Here is a 20,175-nt window from a genome sequence, read left to right on the forward strand (position 1 = left end):
TGGGGATAGCATTCTGACTTGCAAGAAAATTTAAAATGGAAATTATAAAACTATTCACCAATGGCTTCGGTATTAGTCACTCTGACAAGATTTTAGATTCTAGATTCTTCAGATAACTTGTGAGCACCGAGTAGCAGGAAGAGTGAGAACTGCTCAAGCTAAATAAACCTCATTTCCCCTTTTCACAGTGTTACAGTAAAGTTACAACATTGTAAGATGGGGGAACTTTTAGAACTTTACTTGCTTTCTGCTTGGTTTCAAGCAAGAAGCACAATCTTTCAGGACATCTTTGCAGATCATATAAAGAGACCTGAGCACAGCACTGGAATTTGGTGGGTGAACTGATGTTTGAACATTAATATTAATTAAATGTTGATTTGGATGATATCAGCATAAATAGGAAAGGGAGGACCTATGAAAATTCGCTCCTAAATAAAAGCAATTTTAAAAAAAAAAGAATCAACTTTTTTAAAACTCTGTAAATTAACCAAAGTCTTGCAGCAAGTTGAGGAATGCTTATTAAAAAAAAAAAAAAAACGGCTGGCCCGGCTGGTGTGGCTCAGCATTTGAGCATTGATCTATGAACTAGGAGGGCATGGTCCAGTTCTGGCCAGGGTACATGCCCAGGTTGTGGCTCGATCCCTAGTAGGAAGTATGCAGGAGGCATTTCTCTCTCTCTCTCTCTCTCTCTCTCTCTCTCTCTCTCTCTCTCTCTCTCCCCACCCCCATCCTCCCTATCTGAAAATCAATAACATATTTTAACAAAAATAAATAAATAAAATGAGCCAGAAAATATAGATATGGATCCAAGTAGGCAGGGCCTTGGATGTTGGTAAAGGAATTTGGACTCCACTTGGTAGTTAATGGGAAATTTAGAATTTCTAAACAGAACCTTTGAAATGGGTGCTGCTGTTTTGTCTGCTCAGCGCTTTCTGTGGAGAGCACCCCAGTTTTCATTGGGACAGGCATCTTTCCCCCAGCCCAGTGCATGTCACACAAGTAGAGATAAGTGAACCCCCAATTCCACAGTGATTGGTTCAGGGATTTGTACAGGATCCAAACAGAACCCATGACCAACGGGAGTCACATCTGGGATTTTAGTTATAAGGCTGGCGGGGGCGGGGGGGGGGGGGGGGTGGACGGAGATGAACAGATTAGAGGAACAATTTGCAAAATTTGAAAAAGATCTATAGATTAACTCTATGCATGTTAACATTCTGATTTTAATAATTGTACTATGTTTATTTTAAATGTTAACATTTAGAGTGCTGATGAAGGGTATATTGAAATTCTTTGAACTGTTTTTGCAACTTCTGGGTAAATTCTGAAAATATTTTTTAAAATAAAATTAAAATATGAAATTTAGGGCTTGATCAACAGTAGAGAGGATGGCTTTGGGAAATACTATGGTAATAAAATGGTGAGGAGATGGTTAGATATAGAGATGAAAAAATAGTAAAATAATGGTTCAACTCTGAGAGAGTGGTAGCCGCACTAAAGGAAGGAGAGTCTGGCCCTGGCCGGTTTGGCTCAGTGGATAGAGCGTTGGCCTGTGGACTGAAGGGTCCCGGGTTCGATTCCGGCTAAGGGCATGTACCTTGGTTGCGGGCACATCCCCAGTGGGAAGTGTGCAGGAGGCAGCTGATCGATATTTCTCTCTCATTGATGTTTCTAACTCTCTATCCCTCTCCCATCCTCTCTGTAAAAAATCAATAAAATATATTTTTTTAAAAAAGAAAAGAAAAGGATGGAGAGTCTGGAAGAGAAATGGGTTTGGGGGTAAAAGGGCGTGTCCATTGGACATGCTGAAGCTTACACGTCGAATAGCCTCCAGGTGGCGCTGTTCAGCAAACAAGGAACCGAACTGGGGCGGCAGAAAGGCAATGGCTGAGGTTAGAGAGTTTACGTACAGGAAGGCAATGGTTAAGGCTAGAGAGTTTACGTACAGGAACAAGCTGTCACAGCAGGAATATGATGTAACTAAAGGAGACACTGTGGGGTGTCGATGTAAGAAACATTCAAACCTACGGAGAATTTTTATGAGTTTATTTGAGCCAAACTGTCCACAGTTGCTGGGAAGCAGAATATCATCAGACTGAGATAATGGTAGTTTTGCACCTTAATTTATACACCAGAGGCCCGGTGCACAGATTCATGCACAGGTGGGGTCCCTCAGCCTGGCCTGCGCCCTCTCGCAATCTGGGACCCCTCGGGGGGCACCCCCCCCCCCAGGGAGGTAGCAGTGCCGAAGGGGCAGGCGGCCAGGGAGGAGCCCCAGGCGGGGCGGGCACGGCTCCCACAGCTGCCAACCGGGAGCCGGCTTCTGGCTGAGCGGCGTTCCCGCTGCGGGAGCGCACTGACCACCAGGGTGCAGCTCCTGCGTTGCGTGTCTGCCTCCTGGTGGTCAGTGCACGTCATAGTGACCGGTCGACCGGTCGTTCTGGTCTTTCTGTTGTAATGGTCACTTAGGCTTTTATAGAGAGAGATTACAATCAGAAGAGACGTATGTGGGACATGAAATCCATTGGTGATAGGTTAGGGAGGTGGGAGAAATCGAGGAGGGGGAACCTCTGGGACTGTATAAAAAGTAAAATGATAGACACATATTTCTTTTACATGGGTGGGTACAGGATAGTTAACAGTCAATAACTAACACGGCAACAATAACAGTGAGAGCTCTCTGCCTTGGTGCACTGGTTGTGCCCTGAGGAGTCTAGAAAAAGGGGTCTAGACATTCCAGAGGAATGTTATTGTAGATGCAAAAGACAATAGACAGGCTTAGTTAAGGTGAAGATGACCTTCGCAGGGGTAGAGTCTAGCCTAGGACATGACTACCTGCCATAAACAGCTTTTAGTGAAAGAGTTTTCATTTCAAACCATCCTTTGTGGTGACTTTAGGTCTCCGAGTTTGCCAGACCCACACGCAGGCCTTCCCTGAGCTTGTCAGGTTCAGTATGTGGTCCCTTTTCATCCACAGGAGAAAAAAAGGCTGGTGAGGACAGCCCAGGGAAGGGGCCCCGGGGCGCAGGCAGAGCTAACCACAGAGATTTCAGAGAAGGTAGCAGCTGAAGAAAGCCTTTGCCAGAGGGGACATGTCTGGTCACAGCTAATCTCTAGTATAGGAAGGAATGTCTCAAGGTACTTCTGTAACAGAGGGTTTGGGGTTGAAAAAAATGGTCGGTAATTAAAACTTAATAAATTGTTAAATGTGTTCTGACCCCTATTCCTGCACAGTTGCTGCTTTCTCAGTTGGTGCTGACGAAATGGGAATGGGTGTTACCCTGGGCAAGTTACCCACTGGCCTCCCCTGTGACCTTGACATCACAAACAGATAAGAACTTGCCGGGAGCCGGTCCATTCTTGCTGTTTCAAGGGACCTGGCATATATAGCATACTGTTCTTAATATGTTTGCTCACCTTCTTGGCACTATGTGTTTTAACCAAGGTCTCTGAGAAAGGTTGTTTCCCCAGGTAGGGATTTTCCCCTGAAGTTAGGGAGGGAATAAAACCTCTTAACTAGTGCCAGGTGGGTAATTAATCACTTTAACTACGAACAATCATGCTTAAGCTACATAATCTTTACTCCCTGGAATGGAGATAAGAAACGCCCTAACCTTTGTAATAGAGATTGATAGGATTGAATCAACTGGTATAAATACAGATGTAATAAGACAGCAAGAGACAGAACTTAGAACACAGAACTTAGAACACAGAACTTAGAAGACAGAACCTACACAGAACCTACAGACAGAAGAACTTCGCTGGAGAGAACATGGCAAAAGATCCTGGACTGAACCTGACTACAGAAATTGGCAAGAGAACCTGACTAGAACCTGGTGACTGAACCTGGCTGGAGAACCTAGCGAGGGAACATGGCTACAGAACCTGGCTGGAGAACCTGGAGATCTGAAGCAGAACTTCGCTGGAGATCCAGACCAGAACTTGGATGGAGATCCTGGCTAGAGATCCTGGCTAGGCTGCTGATCAACTGAATGCTGTCTCCGTGCCATTCCTTCTTCGCCGACTCCATCCACACCTTTGGGGACCCCTGGACCCGCTGGGGCTGGACCCCGGCAAGAACTGATCTAATACTTAGTCCAGGTCGATCGAAGAGGACAGAGGTAAGCCAAGTGGCAGCTGTTCGAAAAACTCAAGCAGTGCAGTGAGCTGTGAGAGGATGAACCACGTGACAGAGAAAATGATTCTTTCAAGTTCTTCCAACTCCATAGCTCAGTACACTCTGCTTTCCCCCGTTAAATGTTCATACTATCCACTTCATGTGGCTGCTGTGAGAACGGTAGGAGATAAAGTACATGACAGCGCCTAGCACAGAACAGATGTTCAGTCTATATTTATAAGTTGAATATGAATCTATAAATAGAGAAATCCCACTCCAGTCTCCAAGGAAGTACCAGCCTCGGCCACGAGAGGGGAGTCTCAGTCACACGCCTTTGAGGGAGAGTAAGACACAGCATGAGGTGGCAGGCACCCCTCTGGATAGACCAGCTTCGCCTGAGGCAGGACACTCACTCCCATTCAGGAAACATGGCTCCATGCTGAAATCATGGCGTTTCTCTGAGTCACTGTATTCTCCTGACGTTGCAAAATGGTCGAGCAAAAGTCCCCCGAAGGCTTTTCCTGCTTCCTGACTAACATCTAAACTGGCCCGAAACCAAGGCCTTCCTCAATCTGGCCTCAACCCACCTGCCCAGCCTGAACTCCCCTTAATCCCTCACACTGCACCACACCGGACAATCGTGCTCCTGCCTCTAGGCCGGGACTCATGCGGCTCCTTCTTCTTGATGCCTTTCCTCTGCCCCGACCTTCCGAAACCCTACTTCTTCTTCAATGACCCAAGTGCCACCTCCTCCCTTACTCCCTCCTCACGTCTCTAGAGTGACCTCACCCAGCCCCGGCTCACACACCTATATCACATCCATGTATCTTGTATTAAATCGATTTATGTATGTGCATCTTTTCAATAATCAGAGGTAAACTCCACGAGTAGAGAGGCCAGTGGATAATCCACCCAGGGTAACACAGTGAGTAAATGGCAAAGGTGGGGTTCTAACCTGCGCAATCCGGCTCCAGAGAGCTCTGGCTCTTAACCACTAATTCACACTGTACCGTAACCTTCCGTCAGCCAGAGCACCCAGCTCGGAGCTCTGCCCACAGTGCCAGTCAACGGCTTATCAAATGAATAACTTTTTGAAGCACTGATCTAATTAGCACCTGTTGAACCTTCACTGACTTGTGGGCTTTTGGGAGCCAGCAACTTGGTCTCATTAATCTGAATTAGAGTGCCCGGTCATAGATCCAATTATGAGCAATTTCAGAATCATAATTACTGGCCCACTTTGTCTCTTGATCTATAATACATATAAGGGCCTCCTCCCAGCTTTTTCGGAAGAAAGAAACAAAGCGATTACTGACTGAAGGCCAGCAAATGTGTTTTTCTGAAGCTTCCAGCTCCCATCTTTTTTTTACTCTTTTTTTTTTTTTTAATATGGAACACTTCCTGAATTTGCATGTCATCCTTGTGCAGGGGCCATGCTAATTTTCTCTGTATCGTTCCAATTTTAGTACATGTGCTGCCGAAGCGAGCACACCAGCTCCCTCTTCCCTGCGAAGTGAAGGGGCTGGACTGACGTCTCTGAGGGCCGGGTCTTCACTGTTGACGGTCTGTGACTCTGGGAGACAGAATGGAATTAAAAAGAGCCCTGCCTGCCTCTGTGCCAGAAGATATCCTGTTGAGCCTCAGCTCCCCAACTCCCAGGTCCCCCATCTGCAAAACCGGGGAACAAGACAGACATGGCCCCACTCGTCCAGCTAAAGCCATAAGGTGACCCCCAGATTGTGGAGCTGTCCGAAGAAACGGAAGCGATCAAATGCGTGTGCAAACTATAAAGTCTAGCATAGAATCAAAGATGACGGTCTTACGGAGGCTGCGGGAGGCAGAAGAGGGTGTGGGGTAGAAGAGAGGATTGGGGGGTAAAAGGTGATGGAAGGAGACTTGGGGTGTGAACACACAGCACTATCTACAGCTGATGCATATTATAGAATGGTCTATATAATTTTAACCAATGGCGCCCCAATACATTCAATAAAAAAGCCATCTTGACAGGATTTCAGTTTTGCAAACTCCAGTGACAACAGCAATGTTGCCTATTTTGCTGTTTTTGAGAAAAGCCTCCGGGTGTGTTTCCAGCAAACCCAGTCCCCGCCGCGGGCAGCTTCCCGGCCGCCCCGCCGGGTGCGCGAAAGGCGGGCGGGGCGGGCCGTCCTGCGGGAGGCGGAGGCGGGAGGCGGGAGGCGGGAGGCGGGAGGCGGGAGGCGGGAGGCGGGAGCGCTGGGAGCCCCGCAGCCGCGACCGCGACCGCGGCGCCGGGGGCCGGGCACCAGCCGTGGGAACGCCGCGCGCGCCCGCGGGGCCACGTGACGGCCGCGGGGCCGCGCGGGTCGGGGACGCGCGGGGACCGGCCTGCGCGCGGCTCCGCGGGTGACAAGGCGGCGGGAAGGGGCGGGGCGCGGGGAGAGGCGGGCGGGGCGCGGGGAGAGGCGGGCGGGGCGCGGGGAGAGGCGGGCGGGGCGCGGGGAGAGGCGGGCGGGGCGCGGGGAGAGGCGGGCGGCGGGAGGAGGAGTGGAGATGGCGGCGGCGGCGGCTCAGGGGGGCGGGGGCGGGGAGCCCCGGGGAGCCGAGGGGGTCGGCCCGGGGGTCGCGGGGGACGTGGAGGTGGTGAAGGGGCAGCCGTTCGATGTGGGCCCGCGCTACTCGCAGCTGCAGTACATCGGCGAGGGCGCGTACGGCATGGTCAGGTGAGGGGCGTCCGGGCAGGGCGCCTGGCGGGGGCAGCGGCGGGGCGGGGGCTGCGGGCCGGGAGGGCCCGGGTGCCGGGTGCTCTCCGCGCCTTGAGGTCCGAGCGCCCCGAGGGGCGGGGGTCGGCCGGGCTGGGAGCGCCCGGGGAGAGGACCTCTGCGTGCGCCCAGGAGGGGCTGGAGCCTGAACCGACCTCTCCGCGGTGAAGGGAGGCGATCTGGGTGTGGGGGAGCTGCGGGGCCCGGGGCCCTGTGCACGGGGGTGCGGTGGGGAGAATGGGGTCTGGGACGGTGCTACCCTTCGTGGAGAGGGAGTGAGGACCCTCCTCTGGGGGGGATGCCTGGGGTGCCCCCGGGGAGGCCGGCGAGGGGTTCGGGAGAGCCGAGCAGCGCACGGGGCTGGGCAGTGCTGGGCTGGGCTGGGCCGGGAGCGCCTCCCGCAACTTCGGGGGGGCTGTGCGTTCTCCCCTCCCCACGGTGTGCCCTGGGCTTTGTTCATGGGCAACAGCTCTGCTGCCCTGACAGCCCTGCCTGCCTCATCCCTCCCTCCAGCCCCCGTGACTCCCTCCTTCCCCCGGTATTTGCCTCACTGTGTGCCCTGCACTCGTCTCCCAGCCCCCGACCTGTCCAGGCTGCGGGAGCCCATCACGGGGCGGGGCAGGGCCGCTGGAAGCCAGCGGGCTGCAGAGAGGGGAAGTCTGAGCGGCCGCTCTTCCTCTCTTTGTGAAGTCACCGAAGGGCTGCCTGGCTGGTCCCCAGCTTTCTCCCTGGAGAGCGCAGGCCTTCGCAGCAGGAAGGAACCAGCATTGTTTACCACTTGGCCAGAGCCCTCTCCGGCTCCCTCCCTTCCCGGCCACGGCCTGGGTGGGGCCAGCCGGCCTGGCCTCCCCCTCTGTAGGACCACACCAACACCACCTCTCTGGCCCTCTCAGCTCAGCTTACGACCACGTCCGCAAGACCCGCGTGGCCATCAAGAAAATCAGCCCCTTCGAGCACCAGACCTACTGCCAGCGCACGCTGCGGGAAATCCAGATCTTGCTGCGCTTCCGCCACGAGAATGTCATCAGCATACGAGACATTCTTCGGGCACCTACCCTGGATGCCATGAGGGACGTGTATCCTTCACCTTGGCCAGCTGGCTGTCCAGGCGGCCTCAGAGCTGGGCTGGGAGAACATTGGGTTTCTTTCTGTTTCCTTCTTCCCTGTCACCCTCCAGAACTAGCCCAGTGAGAGAAACCTAGGGGAAAAGAGGCCACAGGAGGTCGGAGGGCCGGGCGGCCTCGGGTGAATCCTGCCTGCTGCAGCCAGGCAGTGTGGCCTGGGGCACGGCTGCTCTCTCTGCTGTGCCTCTGTGGGGTCTGGGCAAGATGGCCTCTATGGGGCTTTGTCTCCTGATATGTCCAATATTGTGACAGGACCCAGCCTCTGCCCACAGCCAGTTCTTGTTTAACAGACGGTTCTTTCCCCTCTGGGTCCTCAGCCTGGGAGGCAAGAAGAAAGCTGCCCCTTTCTGCGGGCCTACTATGCGTCAGGCGCTGTGCCTGCCCAGGGCTTTCACATTTCGAATTCTACCTCCCACCTGCCCGATGAGACAGGTCTCGGCTCCCTTTCGTAGATGAGGAGATTGAGGCTCAGAAAGCCTTCAGTTGCTGCCTCTGCCCCTCCCCCAAAAGAAACCCTGTCCTTTCTCCAGGACTTCCTGCTGGGAGTCCCACCCAGTCACCTGTGGCCTTGCACCTTGCCCAGGGAGGGACAGCCTGGCCTTTGTTGCCCTCCCCCCATATCACTTTCCTAGTTTGCTGTCCACTTCCTGCCTGCCTCTGTTGTTAGCAGCTTCTAATACTGTCACCTCTCGCCCACTCCACCCACCCTAGTCAGTCCCAGTTCTCCACCCAAGCATGGGGATTGGCACCGCAGCGTCTGCAGGCCCCCACCACAAACTGCGCGCAGGAAACCGCCACGCTCACTCCCAGCTTGCCGTGTGACCTTCAGCATCTTCATCTATAAGACAGGGTTGGCCCGCATGTTCTCAGAAGGCCCAGTGGGGCTGATTCTAGAAGACAGCCCTTATTCTTGTAGAGACAAGCCAAGAGACATGTGTGTGTGTGTGCATGCATGCAAGTGTCATCTTAAATTATCTAAGGACATTTACTCCTCTCTTCTGATGCACGGCCAAGCACTCTTTGAACAGGAGCGTGCTGTTGGGAGTGTCTCCTCATTTGTCTTGCACAAACCATTCCCATAAGGTAGGCATTTATTTTTAAGCAAACATTTATTGCATGCCAGATGGTATGCATACATTATCTCATTTAACCCTCATGTGGCTCAGGCATTTATACTAGCAACACGAGTTCATGTTGCTGAACACCTACAGCGTGCCAGGCACTGCGCTGGCTTCTTTACATGGGTCATCTCATCTCATCGTCACAACCACTCTCGAAAGAACCATTCTTTTTCCTACTTTTCAGACGAGGAAATAGAGGTGCAGACAGGGTGAGGTGGTAAAACCAATGAGCAGGGGGTGGGGATTTCAGACACCAGCAGGTTAACCCCAGAGCTGCTGCTCTTCGCTGGAGTTCTCCTGCCCTGCAGAACTGAAGTGCTTTTGCTCAGGTCACCAGCTGAGATGCAGCAGAGGCTGAGAGCCTGGGCCTTGCCCAGCCTGTAATAGGGGTTGGCAGATCTGTTGAGTCTGAGGGGCGCCAGCTGGAGGGCATGCAAAGCCTAGTCACCAGAGCCCGTTCTTCTTAACCAAGTGCCTCCCGCTGCCCCCACCTGTGGGGTCTCCGATACCATCCTCAGCTACATTGTGCAGGACCTGATGGAGACAGACCTGTACAAGTTGCTCAAAAGCCAGCAGCTGAGCAACGACCACGTCTGCTACTTCCTCTACCAGATCCTGCGGGGCCTCAAGTATATCCACTCGGCTAACGTGCTTCACCGGGATTTAAAGCCCTCCAACCTGCTCATCAACACCACCTGCGACCTTAAGGTCGGGACTGAGTGCCTGTTCCCTCCTCCCGCCGGGGTCTGGGGCTTCCATTTGACTCCTAGCCCCCAGAGTAGGAGGGCACTGCCATCCAGGGGAACGCATGGGCAGGGGCATGGCGAAATGACTGCTTGGGCGGGGAGGCCTTGAGCGCCAAGCTCAGCAGCCCCGGTTGGATTCCAGATCTGCGATTTTGGCCTGGCCCGGATCGCCGACCCCGAGCATGACCACACTGGCTTCCTGACAGAATACGTGGCCACGCGCTGGTACCGGGCCCCAGAGATCATGCTGAACTCCAAGGTAGGGGGCCACCCACCCCCAAAGGGAAGGGGCCTGGTCGCGGGAAGCCCTGGAGCCACCTCTGAGCCAGGCAGGGACCCCCTGGGCCGGGTCACATTACTCTGGTCCTTGGGGTCTGGAAAGAAGCTAAGCACTAGCTCTTCCCAGGCTCTGCTCTCTGCCTCCTGCAGCATTGAATCTCGGTTGGGGTGGTGGCTTGGCCCAGACAACAGGGACCCATTGAGGCTGGCCCCGGGACCCACCACTTTCTCCCCCTCCCCAGGGCTACACCAAGTCCATCGATATCTGGTCTGTGGGCTGCATTCTGGCTGAAATGCTCTCCAACCGGCCCATCTTTCCTGGCAAGCACTACCTGGACCAGCTCAACCATATTCTGGGTGAGGGGGCCTGGCCAGCTGAGGGGAAGGGAGATTAGTCTGTTGGAAGTGAGATTTCTTTGAGGTCAGGGTCGGTGAGCCTGTGGGAGTCGGATCAGGAGTCCCACCACATTTGGAGCCTCTGCAGCACCTCACAGTATTTCAGTGATATAGATGCTCTCCGCTGGCACATGGGAAAAGCAAGGCTGCAGCCCACACTTAGGAAGTGCTGGAGCTGAGATCTGAACTGAGGGCTGCCCGCGTCCAGACCCCTGGCTTCATCATCATAGTATTGGCTGGAGATAACTGTCAGGGCATGGGATGGGTTGTGGGAGCTCCTGTTCTTGGCTCCTTCTGTTCCCAGAAGGGAGAGAGGATCTCTCACCAAGTCACCTGCCCTACCCATAGGCATCCTGGGTTCCCCATCCCAAGAGGACCTGAATTGTATCATCAACATGAAGGCCCGGAACTACCTGCAGTCTCTGCCTTCCAAGACCAAGGTGGCCTGGGCCAAGCTCTTCCCCAAGTCAGACTCCAAAGGTGAGAGCGACATGGGGGCTGACGGGGGATGAAAGCTGGGTGCGTGAGCCCAGCAGCTGCCTGAGTAGACAGGCCCCCTGGGCACAGAGAAGCAAAACAGTACTTCTGGCAACTTCCCGAGCCTTCGCTTTGACCCCTGATTCCTGCCCTTCCTTAGCCCTTGACCTGCTGGACCGGATGTTGACCTTTAACCCTAATAAACGGATCACAGTAGAAGAAGCCCTGGCTCACCCCTACCTGGAGCAGTACTACGACCCAACAGATGAGGTGGGTCAGCCACCAGGAGCAGGCCTGGTGGGTCAGTGGGTGGGTAGGCCTCCCTCGTGTTCTGGCCTGAGTCTCACATCTTTGCCACCCTAGCCAGTGGCCGAGGAACCTTTCACCTTTGACATGGAGCTGGATGATCTGCCCAAGGAGCGGCTGAAGGAGCTCATATTCCAGGAGACAGCCCGCTTCCAGCCTGGGGTGCTGGAGGCCACCTAACCTGAACAGATGCCTCCGCTCCCCGGGACTGGGTGAGTGCGCCCCACCGCCCACGCGCTGATTCACTCTGAGACCAGGGTACCAAACATCCTGTACAGTCAAAGCTCATGCCCATGATCCATGTTTGTGGTCGCAACAGAAGGGCCAGAGACTGCCCAGACCATGGACCTGTGGCCTGCCAGTCGTCATGTCCCTCCTTCCCCCAGCCCCAAATGGCTCCCATCTGTCAACACCCTGCTGCCCCCAGCCCTGGAGGTCACTGCGGGCCCCTCTCACCCATCTGAGGGCCGGAGCCAGGTTTTGCCCCTCCCAGTGTGGCAGGTGGGGCCGCAATTGCTTTGGGAGGGGCTAGCAGCTCTCAGCCTGACCCAGATGCCACGCTTTCTCACACCTGGTGCCCGGGTCAGCAGTTCACACACCTTTGGGGGACTCTGACCCACACCCCTCTTCCCTCCCTCACCTCCGGTCTTTCTGCCAGCTGGAGCCTGATAGAGGGCGGGCAGACACACCTGTGCTCAAACCCCAGGTCTGACACGTAGTAAGAGCTGTGTGATATTGTGCAAGACACTTCCCTTCTGCAGCTCCATTTCCTGGGGACAGTCCTGGTAATGAGAGCAAACACAGAGCACTAAGCATTGTTCTAGATGTTTCTGTGTATGAGCTCATTTCACCCTTGCAGCAGTACCGTGAGACAGGTACTAAGGTTGTCCCCATTATGAGGAAACAGGTACATCTCACTCAACTGTAGGATTGAAACAAAAGGGGTTGAGGTCAGAGCTCCGGCAGGTGCTCTCCTGTTGCTAATGGTTCCTTTCCTGCCTGTCTTTTTGTTTAGGCCCTGCCTCCTGTCTGCCCCTCCCCTGCTGGACTGTTAGAAAATGGACACTGTGCCCAGCCCGGACCCCGGCAGCCCAGATCGGGGACAGGGCAGGCCTGGCCATCTTCCCTCGCTTTGCTCGGGCCTCCGGCTTCAGGCAGGCCCAGGCCTCCTCCCTCCCCCCTCCTAGGACCTGTGGCTCAGGTGGCCCCAAAGCAGATTCCTCTCAGCTGCTCTGCCTTCCTCTCCCCGAGCTGTCCCAGTCTCTGGTGGTTCTGGAATCGAAGGGCCCTGGCTGCCCTGTGACCTCCTGAGGGACGGCCGGGGATAGGGCACACTGAGTTGGGACTCGGCCCCACTCACCTCATTCAAACCCCACCCATTTCCCCTCAAGGAACATTCCTAAGGCTCAAGGGCTAGTATCCTTGAGGAGCTGGGCCCTGCCTAAGCCCCCTCCCCCTAAGCTGCCACATCTAACTCCTGCTGCTTCTGTGTGTGGGTGAGCAGAAGTGGAGGTGGGGGCGTGGAGAGCCCGGGGCCCCTGCCCACCTGTGCCTGTATCTAATATATAAATATAGAGATGTGTATATGATGGCCCTTGGCTCTGTCTGTGTTTGCCGATGCCGTGCCCCTCGCCATGGCTGCTTTGAAGACTGACCTCCAGCCCAGCAGCCTCCAGCTGTGGCTTTACCTGCCCTGGCACCTCTGGCTCCCCCGCTGGCCAGGGTTGAAGATGGGTGTGTGAGAAGCCCCACCTCCTGGACAGAGTGGGGTCACTTTTCCTCTCAGTCACTGTCCTCTCCCCTCTCTGATGTCTTCCTAACTGGCTGGGGTGATTCGGGGGTGATTCTGGCACCTACACACCCCTGGATTTTCTAGAATGGAAGGGATGGTAGCCCCTGGCCACATGCACAAGTGGTCAAGGGGGAGGTTATAGCAGACGTGCGGGGGAACCTGACTCCCCCAGTGTTGTCAAGCAGAGAGGGGCGCTGCTGTCTGCAGTGTGAGGGCCAGAGCTTCTTGGCCTCGCCTCCCGCCTGTACTCCATCCCCAGCTGAGCCCTGCAGCCTGGCGCTGGGCCAGCAGCAGGCTGAGCAGGTCCCAGGGGCGTGGTGGTGACCAGTGGTGGAATCAGCCTACATCAGCCAGGCAATCGGCAAGGCAACACAGTTCACCGGCGACAGCTGAGCTGGTGGCAGCCGGAGCCCGGGAGGCAGCGGCCATGAGCTCTGTGCTGTACTATGCCCTGCCCGCCCTGGGCAGCTATGCCGTGCTCTCCATCTTCTTCCTGCGCCGGCCTCGCCTGCTGCACACACCTAGGGTTCCGGCCTTCCGGCCCCGCCTGGGAGCCCACCGGGGAGGTGAGCTGGGGGGTGGGGGGTTGTAAGCTACTGAGGGTGGAATAGGGAGAGCAAGACACGTGCCAAGGTGGACAGCAGAGAGGGGTAGGTCTAAGGGGCCAGATGTTAGAAAGATGGCAGACCGAGGCAGGAGGAGAGCAGGTGACAGGGCAGGGTGTGGAAGGAGGAAAGGAGGCTGCCCACTTGGGCTGACGGGGTGATGAGGCAGGGGCCAGGGGGGAGGAAGGGCCCAGCCCCAGGGACCCACCGCGCTGCCCCACACAGGGTCTGGAGAGAGGCTGGAGAACACCATGGAGGCCATGGAGAAGTGAGTGCGCCCGCCCAGCCGAGCTGTGAGGTCGTGCCAGCTGTGCGCGGCATGAAGCCAAGGGGTGCCATGCACTTCCTAGTCTGGGTGACTGGAGCCCCGGGAGGCATCGCGCTGGCTGCATATCCCGCTTTAAATTGCCCCCCGCTACCCTGAACCTCCCCACCACCCTGTGCCCCACGACCCACTGACTTTCGCTCCCTTAGCGCCATGGCCCAGCGCGCAGACCTCCTGGAGCTGGACTGTCAGCTGACCCGGGACGGTGTGGTGGTGGTTTCCCACGACGAGAACCTGTCCCGCCAGTCAGGCGTGAACAAGGATGTGGGCAGCCTGGACTTTGAGGTGGGCCTTGCCCTAGCCCCCCCAGACCCAGAGAGCCCCCACTGAGCCTCCTGGTGACATGCCCCTGCCTCCCCAGGAGCTGCCCCTCTACAAGGAGGAGCTGGAGGTTTACTTCTCACCAGGTAAGAGCATGGGGGTGAGCCCTGGGCTGGGCCAGCTGAGGGGCCATGGCCTCAACCTCTGCCCTCTCTTCTGCTCCGGAACTTGCCCCTCTTCCCCTGGGTTCCCACTCCCACTGCCCGCCCTCCTCTGCTCTCTCCCCAAAACCCCCCAGGCCACTTTGCACGTGGGTCAGACAGGCACATGGTGCGTCTGGAGGATGTTTTCCAGAGGTTCCCTCGCATGCCCGTGAGTGTGGAGGTCAAAGAGGAAAACGAGAAGCTTATTCACAAGGTAGTGCTGTGGGCACGGTGGGGAGGGCCGGCCTGGGGAGAGGCCCGACTCCCTTTCATCTCCTTTCTCCTCCTTCCAGATAGCCAGCCTGGTGAGGCACTTTGACCGCAATGAAATCACCATCTGGGCCTCGGAGAAGAGCTCAGTCATGAAGAAGTGCAAGGCTGCTGTGAGGCCCTTTCCCTCCCTGTGCCTGCAGCCCCTCCTCCCAGGCGCTGGAGCCCTGCCCAACCTGGGGGCCTAGGCTGGCAGGGTCCGGGGGGTTCTGGGGGATCTGGAGAGGTGAGGTGGTGGCGGAAGTATGTGAGCCAAGTCAAGTCATGCTGCTGGGAACAGGGAGGGTGCATTCAGGCCTTGAGAGCGGGGCCAAGATGTGGCTTTGATCCTGCAGATAGTAGGGTTTCCTGAATATTCCAAAGCTGTTTCCCCTGCAGCCCAAGCCTCTCTGCTCCCCCAGCAGCAGACTGACTCCTCTCACCCCCCCATTGCCTCCCAGAACCCCGAGATGCCGCTCTCCTTCTCCAGATGCCGAGTCATCCGGCTGTTACTGCTGTATTACCTGGGGCTGCTGCCCTTTGTCCCTATCCCTGAGAGGTTCCTGTTGTGCTTCCTGCCCACCATCATCAACAGGTACCTACAGGTCCCCATCTCCCTTCTCCATCCTCCCCCAGGCTTCCAGCCGCTTCTGTCCTTAGAAACCCGACCCCCCATCTCAAGTCCCATTTTGTAGGGTCCCCAGCCACCTTCAGGATAACCCCCACAGCACTGTGAAGACAGAGGCTCTCACCCAGCATTCATGGATACTAAGAGGACCATGAACCCTCTGAAACTCAGTGCAAATGTACTGGTATGTAGGTGTGGATAGAGTTTTGGAACAAAAGGTTCACTTACTCATCCATTCATCCACCTAGTATTTATTGACTGCCGACTCTTCCAGGTGCAGGAACACTAGTAATAAAGACCAGTGTGGGTGGGGCAAGGCCCTCAGCGTACAGGGAGACGCATGTTAATTGTAGCATCACTCTGATGCCCCAAAGGAAAAGCAAGTGTTTTCCTGCGGGGAAACAAGGATTAACAAAGTAACATCTGGGTAAAGTATGAGGAATGTGGATACTTCGCCAGCTCTCGGGCCGCCCCCTCCCCCCACCTGCTCTCAGAGAATCGGCTGTGGTGGCCCAGTTGCTTTCTGCTGTCATGAGAAGGCCCAGCCAGCCCCCACAACCCTTTGCAACAAAGACATCATTATTCTACAGAACTCTGTGTATAGAATGTTTATGCAGGATTTAGTGTTTCCACATCCTTTGGTCAGTTGAGCTTTACTTGGCAGCACCCCCAGGAGTTATAGGAATCATGACCCACAGAACATGGGGAATCTGAGGCTCAGAGCTTCTGTAACTTGCTCGAGGTGATACGGCTAGAAGTCCGGGGCCTGGCTTACCCTGGGCCTGACTCCCAAGCCTGCCCTGGGACCCTGTGGAGGGGCTCTGAAGTCTCCCCTGGAGTGGGGCAAGCGGGGGCAAGTAGCCGACCCATTAAACGCTGACTGTTCTCAGAAGCTGGTCAGGCCCAACCAGGAGGACCTCCAGACTGTGTCCAGCTTGGGAATCTAGCTAGGTTTCCGCCCTGGCCCCACCACAGACTTGCACGTGACCTCGGGCAAGTTAATCAAACTCTCCAAGACTGAGTTTCCGCTTCTGAAAAACAGTGAGGGGTGGGCACACCCTCAAAGCATGGAGTCAAGGATATAGGAGTAGGATCTCACTGAACAAAGGGTGAATTCTTTGTCCGGGCAACTGCAAAGGTTCTTTTTTAAAAAATTTTTTAAATTTATTTCAGAGAGGGAGAGAGAGATAGAAACATCAATGATGAGAGAGAATCACTGATCAGCTGCTTCCTGAACACCCCCTACTGGGGATCGAGCCCTTGACCGGAATTGAACCCGGGACCCTTCAGTCCACAGACCAACACTCTATCCACTGAGCCAAACTAGCCAGGGCTGCAAAGGTTCTTTTAGCGGGGGGTAGGTTTCACTGGTCAGGGATCACAACCACCCCCACGCTCCACCCCCGTGACGGAGAGAGACCCATGGACTGACCACGACACCCCTTCTCCACAGGACCTACTTCCCATTCTCCTGCTCTGGGCTGAACAAGCTGACAGCCGTGGTTACTAAATGGTGAGGTGGGCGCGACGGCTGGGTGGAGTGTCCCCAAAGAGGCCTGCCTCCGCCCTTCTCCTCAGTCCCCCTCATCTTGACCTTTGCCGCCCCCTCCCCACCAGGCTCATCATGAGGAAAAGTCTGATCCAACACCTGGAGCAGCGAGGAGTGCAGGTGAGGCTTCGCCGCCCCAGTTCCCGGCGGGGGCTGGCACAGCGTTCCAGCCACAGCTCTGCTGCTGCCGGCTGGCGGCTTGGGCAGGTCACCTTCCGAGCCTGGTTTCTTCACTGTAAATGGGGATAATGACAGAGTTAGCTCTTCTGGGTATGTCACTGGTACTTAGCAAGGGCCTGATAAATGCTAGCCATTATGGTGATGTACTGAACTGTCCTGACCCCTGAGGAGGGGCTGGGCAAAGACAGAAGAGAAACAGGAGCCTGCCCACCTCCTCCCGCTCCCAAGCTCCAGCTTTGACCAGGTCATTTAATTAGCAAACCTTGGTTGAGCATATATGCCGGGCACTACGGGCACTACGGTACTGAGTAGGGAGTTTACCGGGGCAGAGGAGCGGAAGGAAGCTGGCCATCACCAGCACCGGGGCAGCTCGTGGACAGGAAAGGCAAGTGCGCTGGCCTGTGGGGTCAGAGAAGGCCTCTGGGAGAAGTGAGGCGCTGGCTCCAGGGGCGGACAAGGGAGAGCACTCAGGCGGGAGGCTCCTGTGGGGAGGCCCAGAGGAGCTAGAGGCTGGCAGTCTGAGAAGCAGAGAGGGCTACGCCGGAAGGAGGCAGCACCAGGGGGGCTGGAGAAGGCAGCCGAGGGCCTCCGTAAGGAGCCTGGGCTTCTGCCCAAAGGGAGGGGAAACTTTTGAGGGAAGAGCCGTGACCCAGTTGAGATCTGTTGAGTGAGGGTCATCCGTGTGGCGAAGTGACTGTGGGGGCCACGGTGGAAGCAGTCTCATGAGGAGGCTGATGCTGCCGCGGACAGGATCTGGGCTCCAGTGGTAACAGTGGGGATGGATGGGAGAGCTTACTCACAGACCAGCCACTGATTGGACGAGGGTAAGTGAGGATGAGCCCTCCCACTCCTGGGGGCTTCACCTCAGCTCTAGGAGGCTGGACCCGAACGCTCAGCTGTCTCATTAGGAAACCCAGAGGTCCACTGGCCTGCGCAGGGCACAGATCCCGGTCCCACCTATGTCGGTGCCCACAGGAGAAGACTCAGGAGTCAGGGCAGGGAGAGCAGTGGCAGGTGCGGGCAGGCCGGCGGCACTGGCCCGCTGGCAAACAGTCCACCACTGGCTTTCCGTGGCGTATATACTGCCTCGGCCCATTTCAGGCTACCAGTATGAAGTCACTGGACGGAGCTGGGAAGAGATGCAAGGTAGCACATCCTTGCAGAGTATTTCCACCGGACACATTCGACAGACATAAATCATCTCCAGGGCATAGTGATAGTAAAATGGAAGTATGAGGAAGTGATGAGTTTTTAGATTTTATTGCCTTTGTTTTTATTTTATTTATTTTTTTAAAATATATTTTATTGATTTTAGAGAGGAAATGAAGGGGAGAGAGAAACATCAATGATAAGAGAGAATCATTGATTGGCTGCCTCCTGCACACCCTCCACTGGGGATCGAGCCGGCAACCCAGGCATGTGCCCTTGGCTGGAATCGAACCTGGGACCCCTCAGTCCACAGGCCGATGCTCTATCCATTGAGCCAAACCAGCTAGGGCATTTTGCCTTTGTTTTTAATACGGTTTACGGAATTGCAAGTTTATGCAATTTGGTATTTAATAATGGGTGTGTCCAAAACCAATTTGAAAAATTTCTGAAAACTGCTCAATCAGCTCCCCAGCATGCCGCTGCGGGGAGGCCTCCACAGAGAGCTCTGGCCAGCTGGGTGCAATGGGGAGTCCCAGGTCAAGCTGCTTGGAAACGATGCCTCTCTCCCGCTCAGGTGGTATTTTGGTGCCTTAATGAAGAGTCGGATTTTGAAGTGGCCTACAGTCTGGGGGCCACTGGCGTCATGACTGATTACCCCACAGCCCTGAGGCGCTACCTGGACAACCACAGAGCAGCGGCCCCCGTCTCCTAAGCCTGAGGCCCTTGCCCTCAACAATGTTTCTCTTTCCCAATAAATATTTTATTTTTAGTCAAGCCTTTTTGCATTCTTTTTAGGGGGCAGAGGGTGTCCGGGTGTCAGAGATGCTAGAAAACTCTAAAGATGGCGGCCTAAGGCAGGAGTCTGGGGCCCGGAACTAGCCTGACCCACTGGTTCAACCACATTCCAGACCCAGAGTAATGCCACACCCTGTGCCAGCCTGGCCTCCACTCTCCTCAGGAATGTCCCTTCAGAGCCACAGATAATGGGTCCATTCTCCTGAGGCCACTAAGAGCGCCAGGCCCACAGCGAGGGCCTTGGCTGACCCCTGAGCCTCCTCACCTGGCTGCACAGGTGGGCATGGCGGACGGCGGGTCCTCAGCACCACCTGCTGCCTCCCACGCCAGCTTCCACGCCCAGGCTTCCTGCTCCAGAAGCTCCCAGTTCCCCAGCCCTCTCCAGCCGGTAGGTCTGTCACTCATTTACGAAACCGGCTTTTACAAGCTTGTGGACGACTCTAGGCCCGGGCGGGCCCTGGGGCCCGTGCAGGGAACACGACAAGGTTAGCATGGCCCACGTGTGTCAACACTCAGGTGAGAACGGGCAGGGGAGCCCACAGCGGACCCCAACCCCGCCTGCAGGACGGGCATCGGAGGAGCCGCCACCTGGAGGAGGTGATGCTCAGCCGGGCTCGCTTGTTCCCAGGCGCCGTCCCGGGTCTAACCGACCACGCCCTTAGCTCCTGCATTCCGCGGCTGTCCCTGGTGCAATGGCCCAGACCGCGGGCTGGACCACAGCGAGAAGCCACCTCTGCCTCCTGCAGGCGGGCAGCCTCGGCAGAACGCGAACAGCAGCAGAAGCTGCAGCGGGGATGGAGGGTGGGCCCGGGCGGTGGGCAACGCAGACCATTATGACTATTCTGTCCCCGGGGGCGTGCATCCAGACACCGTGCCCCTCCGAACCCCGCGCAGGTCAGGTACCTCAGACACGTGCCCCTTCAAGAACCGCGGGAGGCCCGAGGGGCGGCTGGGCCGGGCCGGGCCGGGCCGCTGGGCGGCGAGCGGACTGCGGGCGGCAGCCGCATTTCCGGGCGGCCGAGCCGGAGCGGGGGCAGGGTAGCCCGGCCTGCGCTGGCCGCGGTGTGACGCGCCCCCTCATTTGCATGCTGCGCGCCGATTGGCCGCGGCGCCGCGGGGCCCAGGGGCTGGCCCC

General features: G+C 56.1%; 2 protein-coding genes, 1 long non-coding RNA gene and 1 other non-coding gene across 5 annotated transcripts; 2 read left to right on the plus strand and 2 right to left on the minus strand.

Annotated features, from left to right (window-relative positions):
* Window positions 1-5,500: 5,500 nt before the first annotated feature.
* LOC118657117 lies at window positions 5,501-5,607 on the minus strand. Its single transcript, XR_004967856.1, has one exon. It is a non-coding gene; the product is annotated as a U6 spliceosomal RNA (small nuclear RNA).
* A 1,039-nt stretch (window positions 5,608-6,646) lies between these two features.
* Window positions 6,647-12,895, plus strand: MAPK3 (mitogen-activated protein kinase 3). Its single transcript, XM_036310045.1, has 9 exons — window positions 6,647-6,816; window positions 7,749-7,931; window positions 9,619-9,808; window positions 9,989-10,105; window positions 10,368-10,482; window positions 10,870-11,001; window positions 11,159-11,268; window positions 11,362-11,516; window positions 12,320-12,895. The coding sequence occupies exons 1-8, from the start codon at window positions 6,647-6,649 to the stop codon at window positions 11,482-11,484; spliced, it is 1,140 nt and encodes a 379-aa protein (XP_036165938.1). The 3' UTR covers window positions 11,485-11,516; window positions 12,320-12,895.
* Window positions 12,896-13,035: 140 nt separating this feature from the next.
* Window positions 13,036-19,019, plus strand: GDPD3 (glycerophosphodiester phosphodiesterase domain containing 3). 2 transcript variants are annotated; one of them, XM_036310046.1, is made up of 10 exons: window positions 13,036-13,662; window positions 13,927-13,969; window positions 14,176-14,311; window positions 14,388-14,433; window positions 14,586-14,704; window positions 14,784-14,873; window positions 15,201-15,334; window positions 16,821-16,880; window positions 16,985-17,036; window positions 18,820-19,019. In XM_036310046.1, the coding sequence occupies exons 1-10, from the start codon at window positions 13,524-13,526 to the stop codon at window positions 18,955-18,957; spliced, it is 957 nt and encodes a 318-aa protein (XP_036165939.1). In that variant the 5' UTR covers window positions 13,036-13,523; the 3' UTR covers window positions 18,958-19,019. The 2 variants fall into 2 exon arrangements, with proteins under 2 accessions (XP_036165939.1, XP_036165940.1); XM_036310047.1 differs by lacking the exon at window positions 13,927-13,969 and having other exon boundaries at window positions 13,523-13,662.
* LOC118656609 lies at window positions 15,961-20,094 on the minus strand. Its single transcript, XR_004967644.1, has 2 exons — window positions 19,944-20,094; window positions 15,961-17,149 (listed from the first exon to the last, which is right to left on the minus strand). It is a non-coding gene; the product is annotated as an uncharacterized LOC118656609 (long non-coding RNA).
* Between the last annotated feature and the right edge of the window lie 81 nt (window positions 20,095-20,175).

The sequence above is a fragment of the Myotis myotis genome, unplaced genomic scaffold, assembly GCF_014108235.1.
Source record: "Myotis myotis isolate mMyoMyo1 unplaced genomic scaffold, mMyoMyo1.p scaffold_m19_p_5, whole genome shotgun sequence".
NCBI lineage: Eukaryota > Metazoa > Chordata > Mammalia > Chiroptera > Vespertilionidae > Myotis > Myotis myotis.

Coding starts and splice junctions, on each gene's coding strand:
- MAPK3 (XM_036310045.1), top strand. CDS start 6,647: ATGGCGGCGGCGGCGGCTCAGGGGGGCGGGGGCGGGGAGCCCCGGGGA. Junction 7,932..9,618: donor CTGGATGCCATGAGGGACGT/GTATCCTTCACC, acceptor TACCATCCTCAG/CTACATTGTGCAGGACCTGA. Junction 9,809..9,988: donor ACACCACCTGCGACCTTAAG/GTCGGGACTGAG, acceptor GTTGGATTCCAG/ATCTGCGATTTTGGCCTGGC.
- GDPD3 (XM_036310046.1), top strand. CDS start 13,524: ATGAGCTCTGTGCTGTACTATGCCCTGCCCGCCCTGGGCAGCTATGCC. Junction 13,970..14,175: donor ACCATGGAGGCCATGGAGAA/GTGAGTGCGCCC, acceptor TCGCTCCCTTAG/CGCCATGGCCCAGCGCGCAG. Junction 14,874..15,200: donor TGAAGAAGTGCAAGGCTGCT/GTGAGGCCCTTT, acceptor ATTGCCTCCCAG/AACCCCGAGATGCCGCTCTC.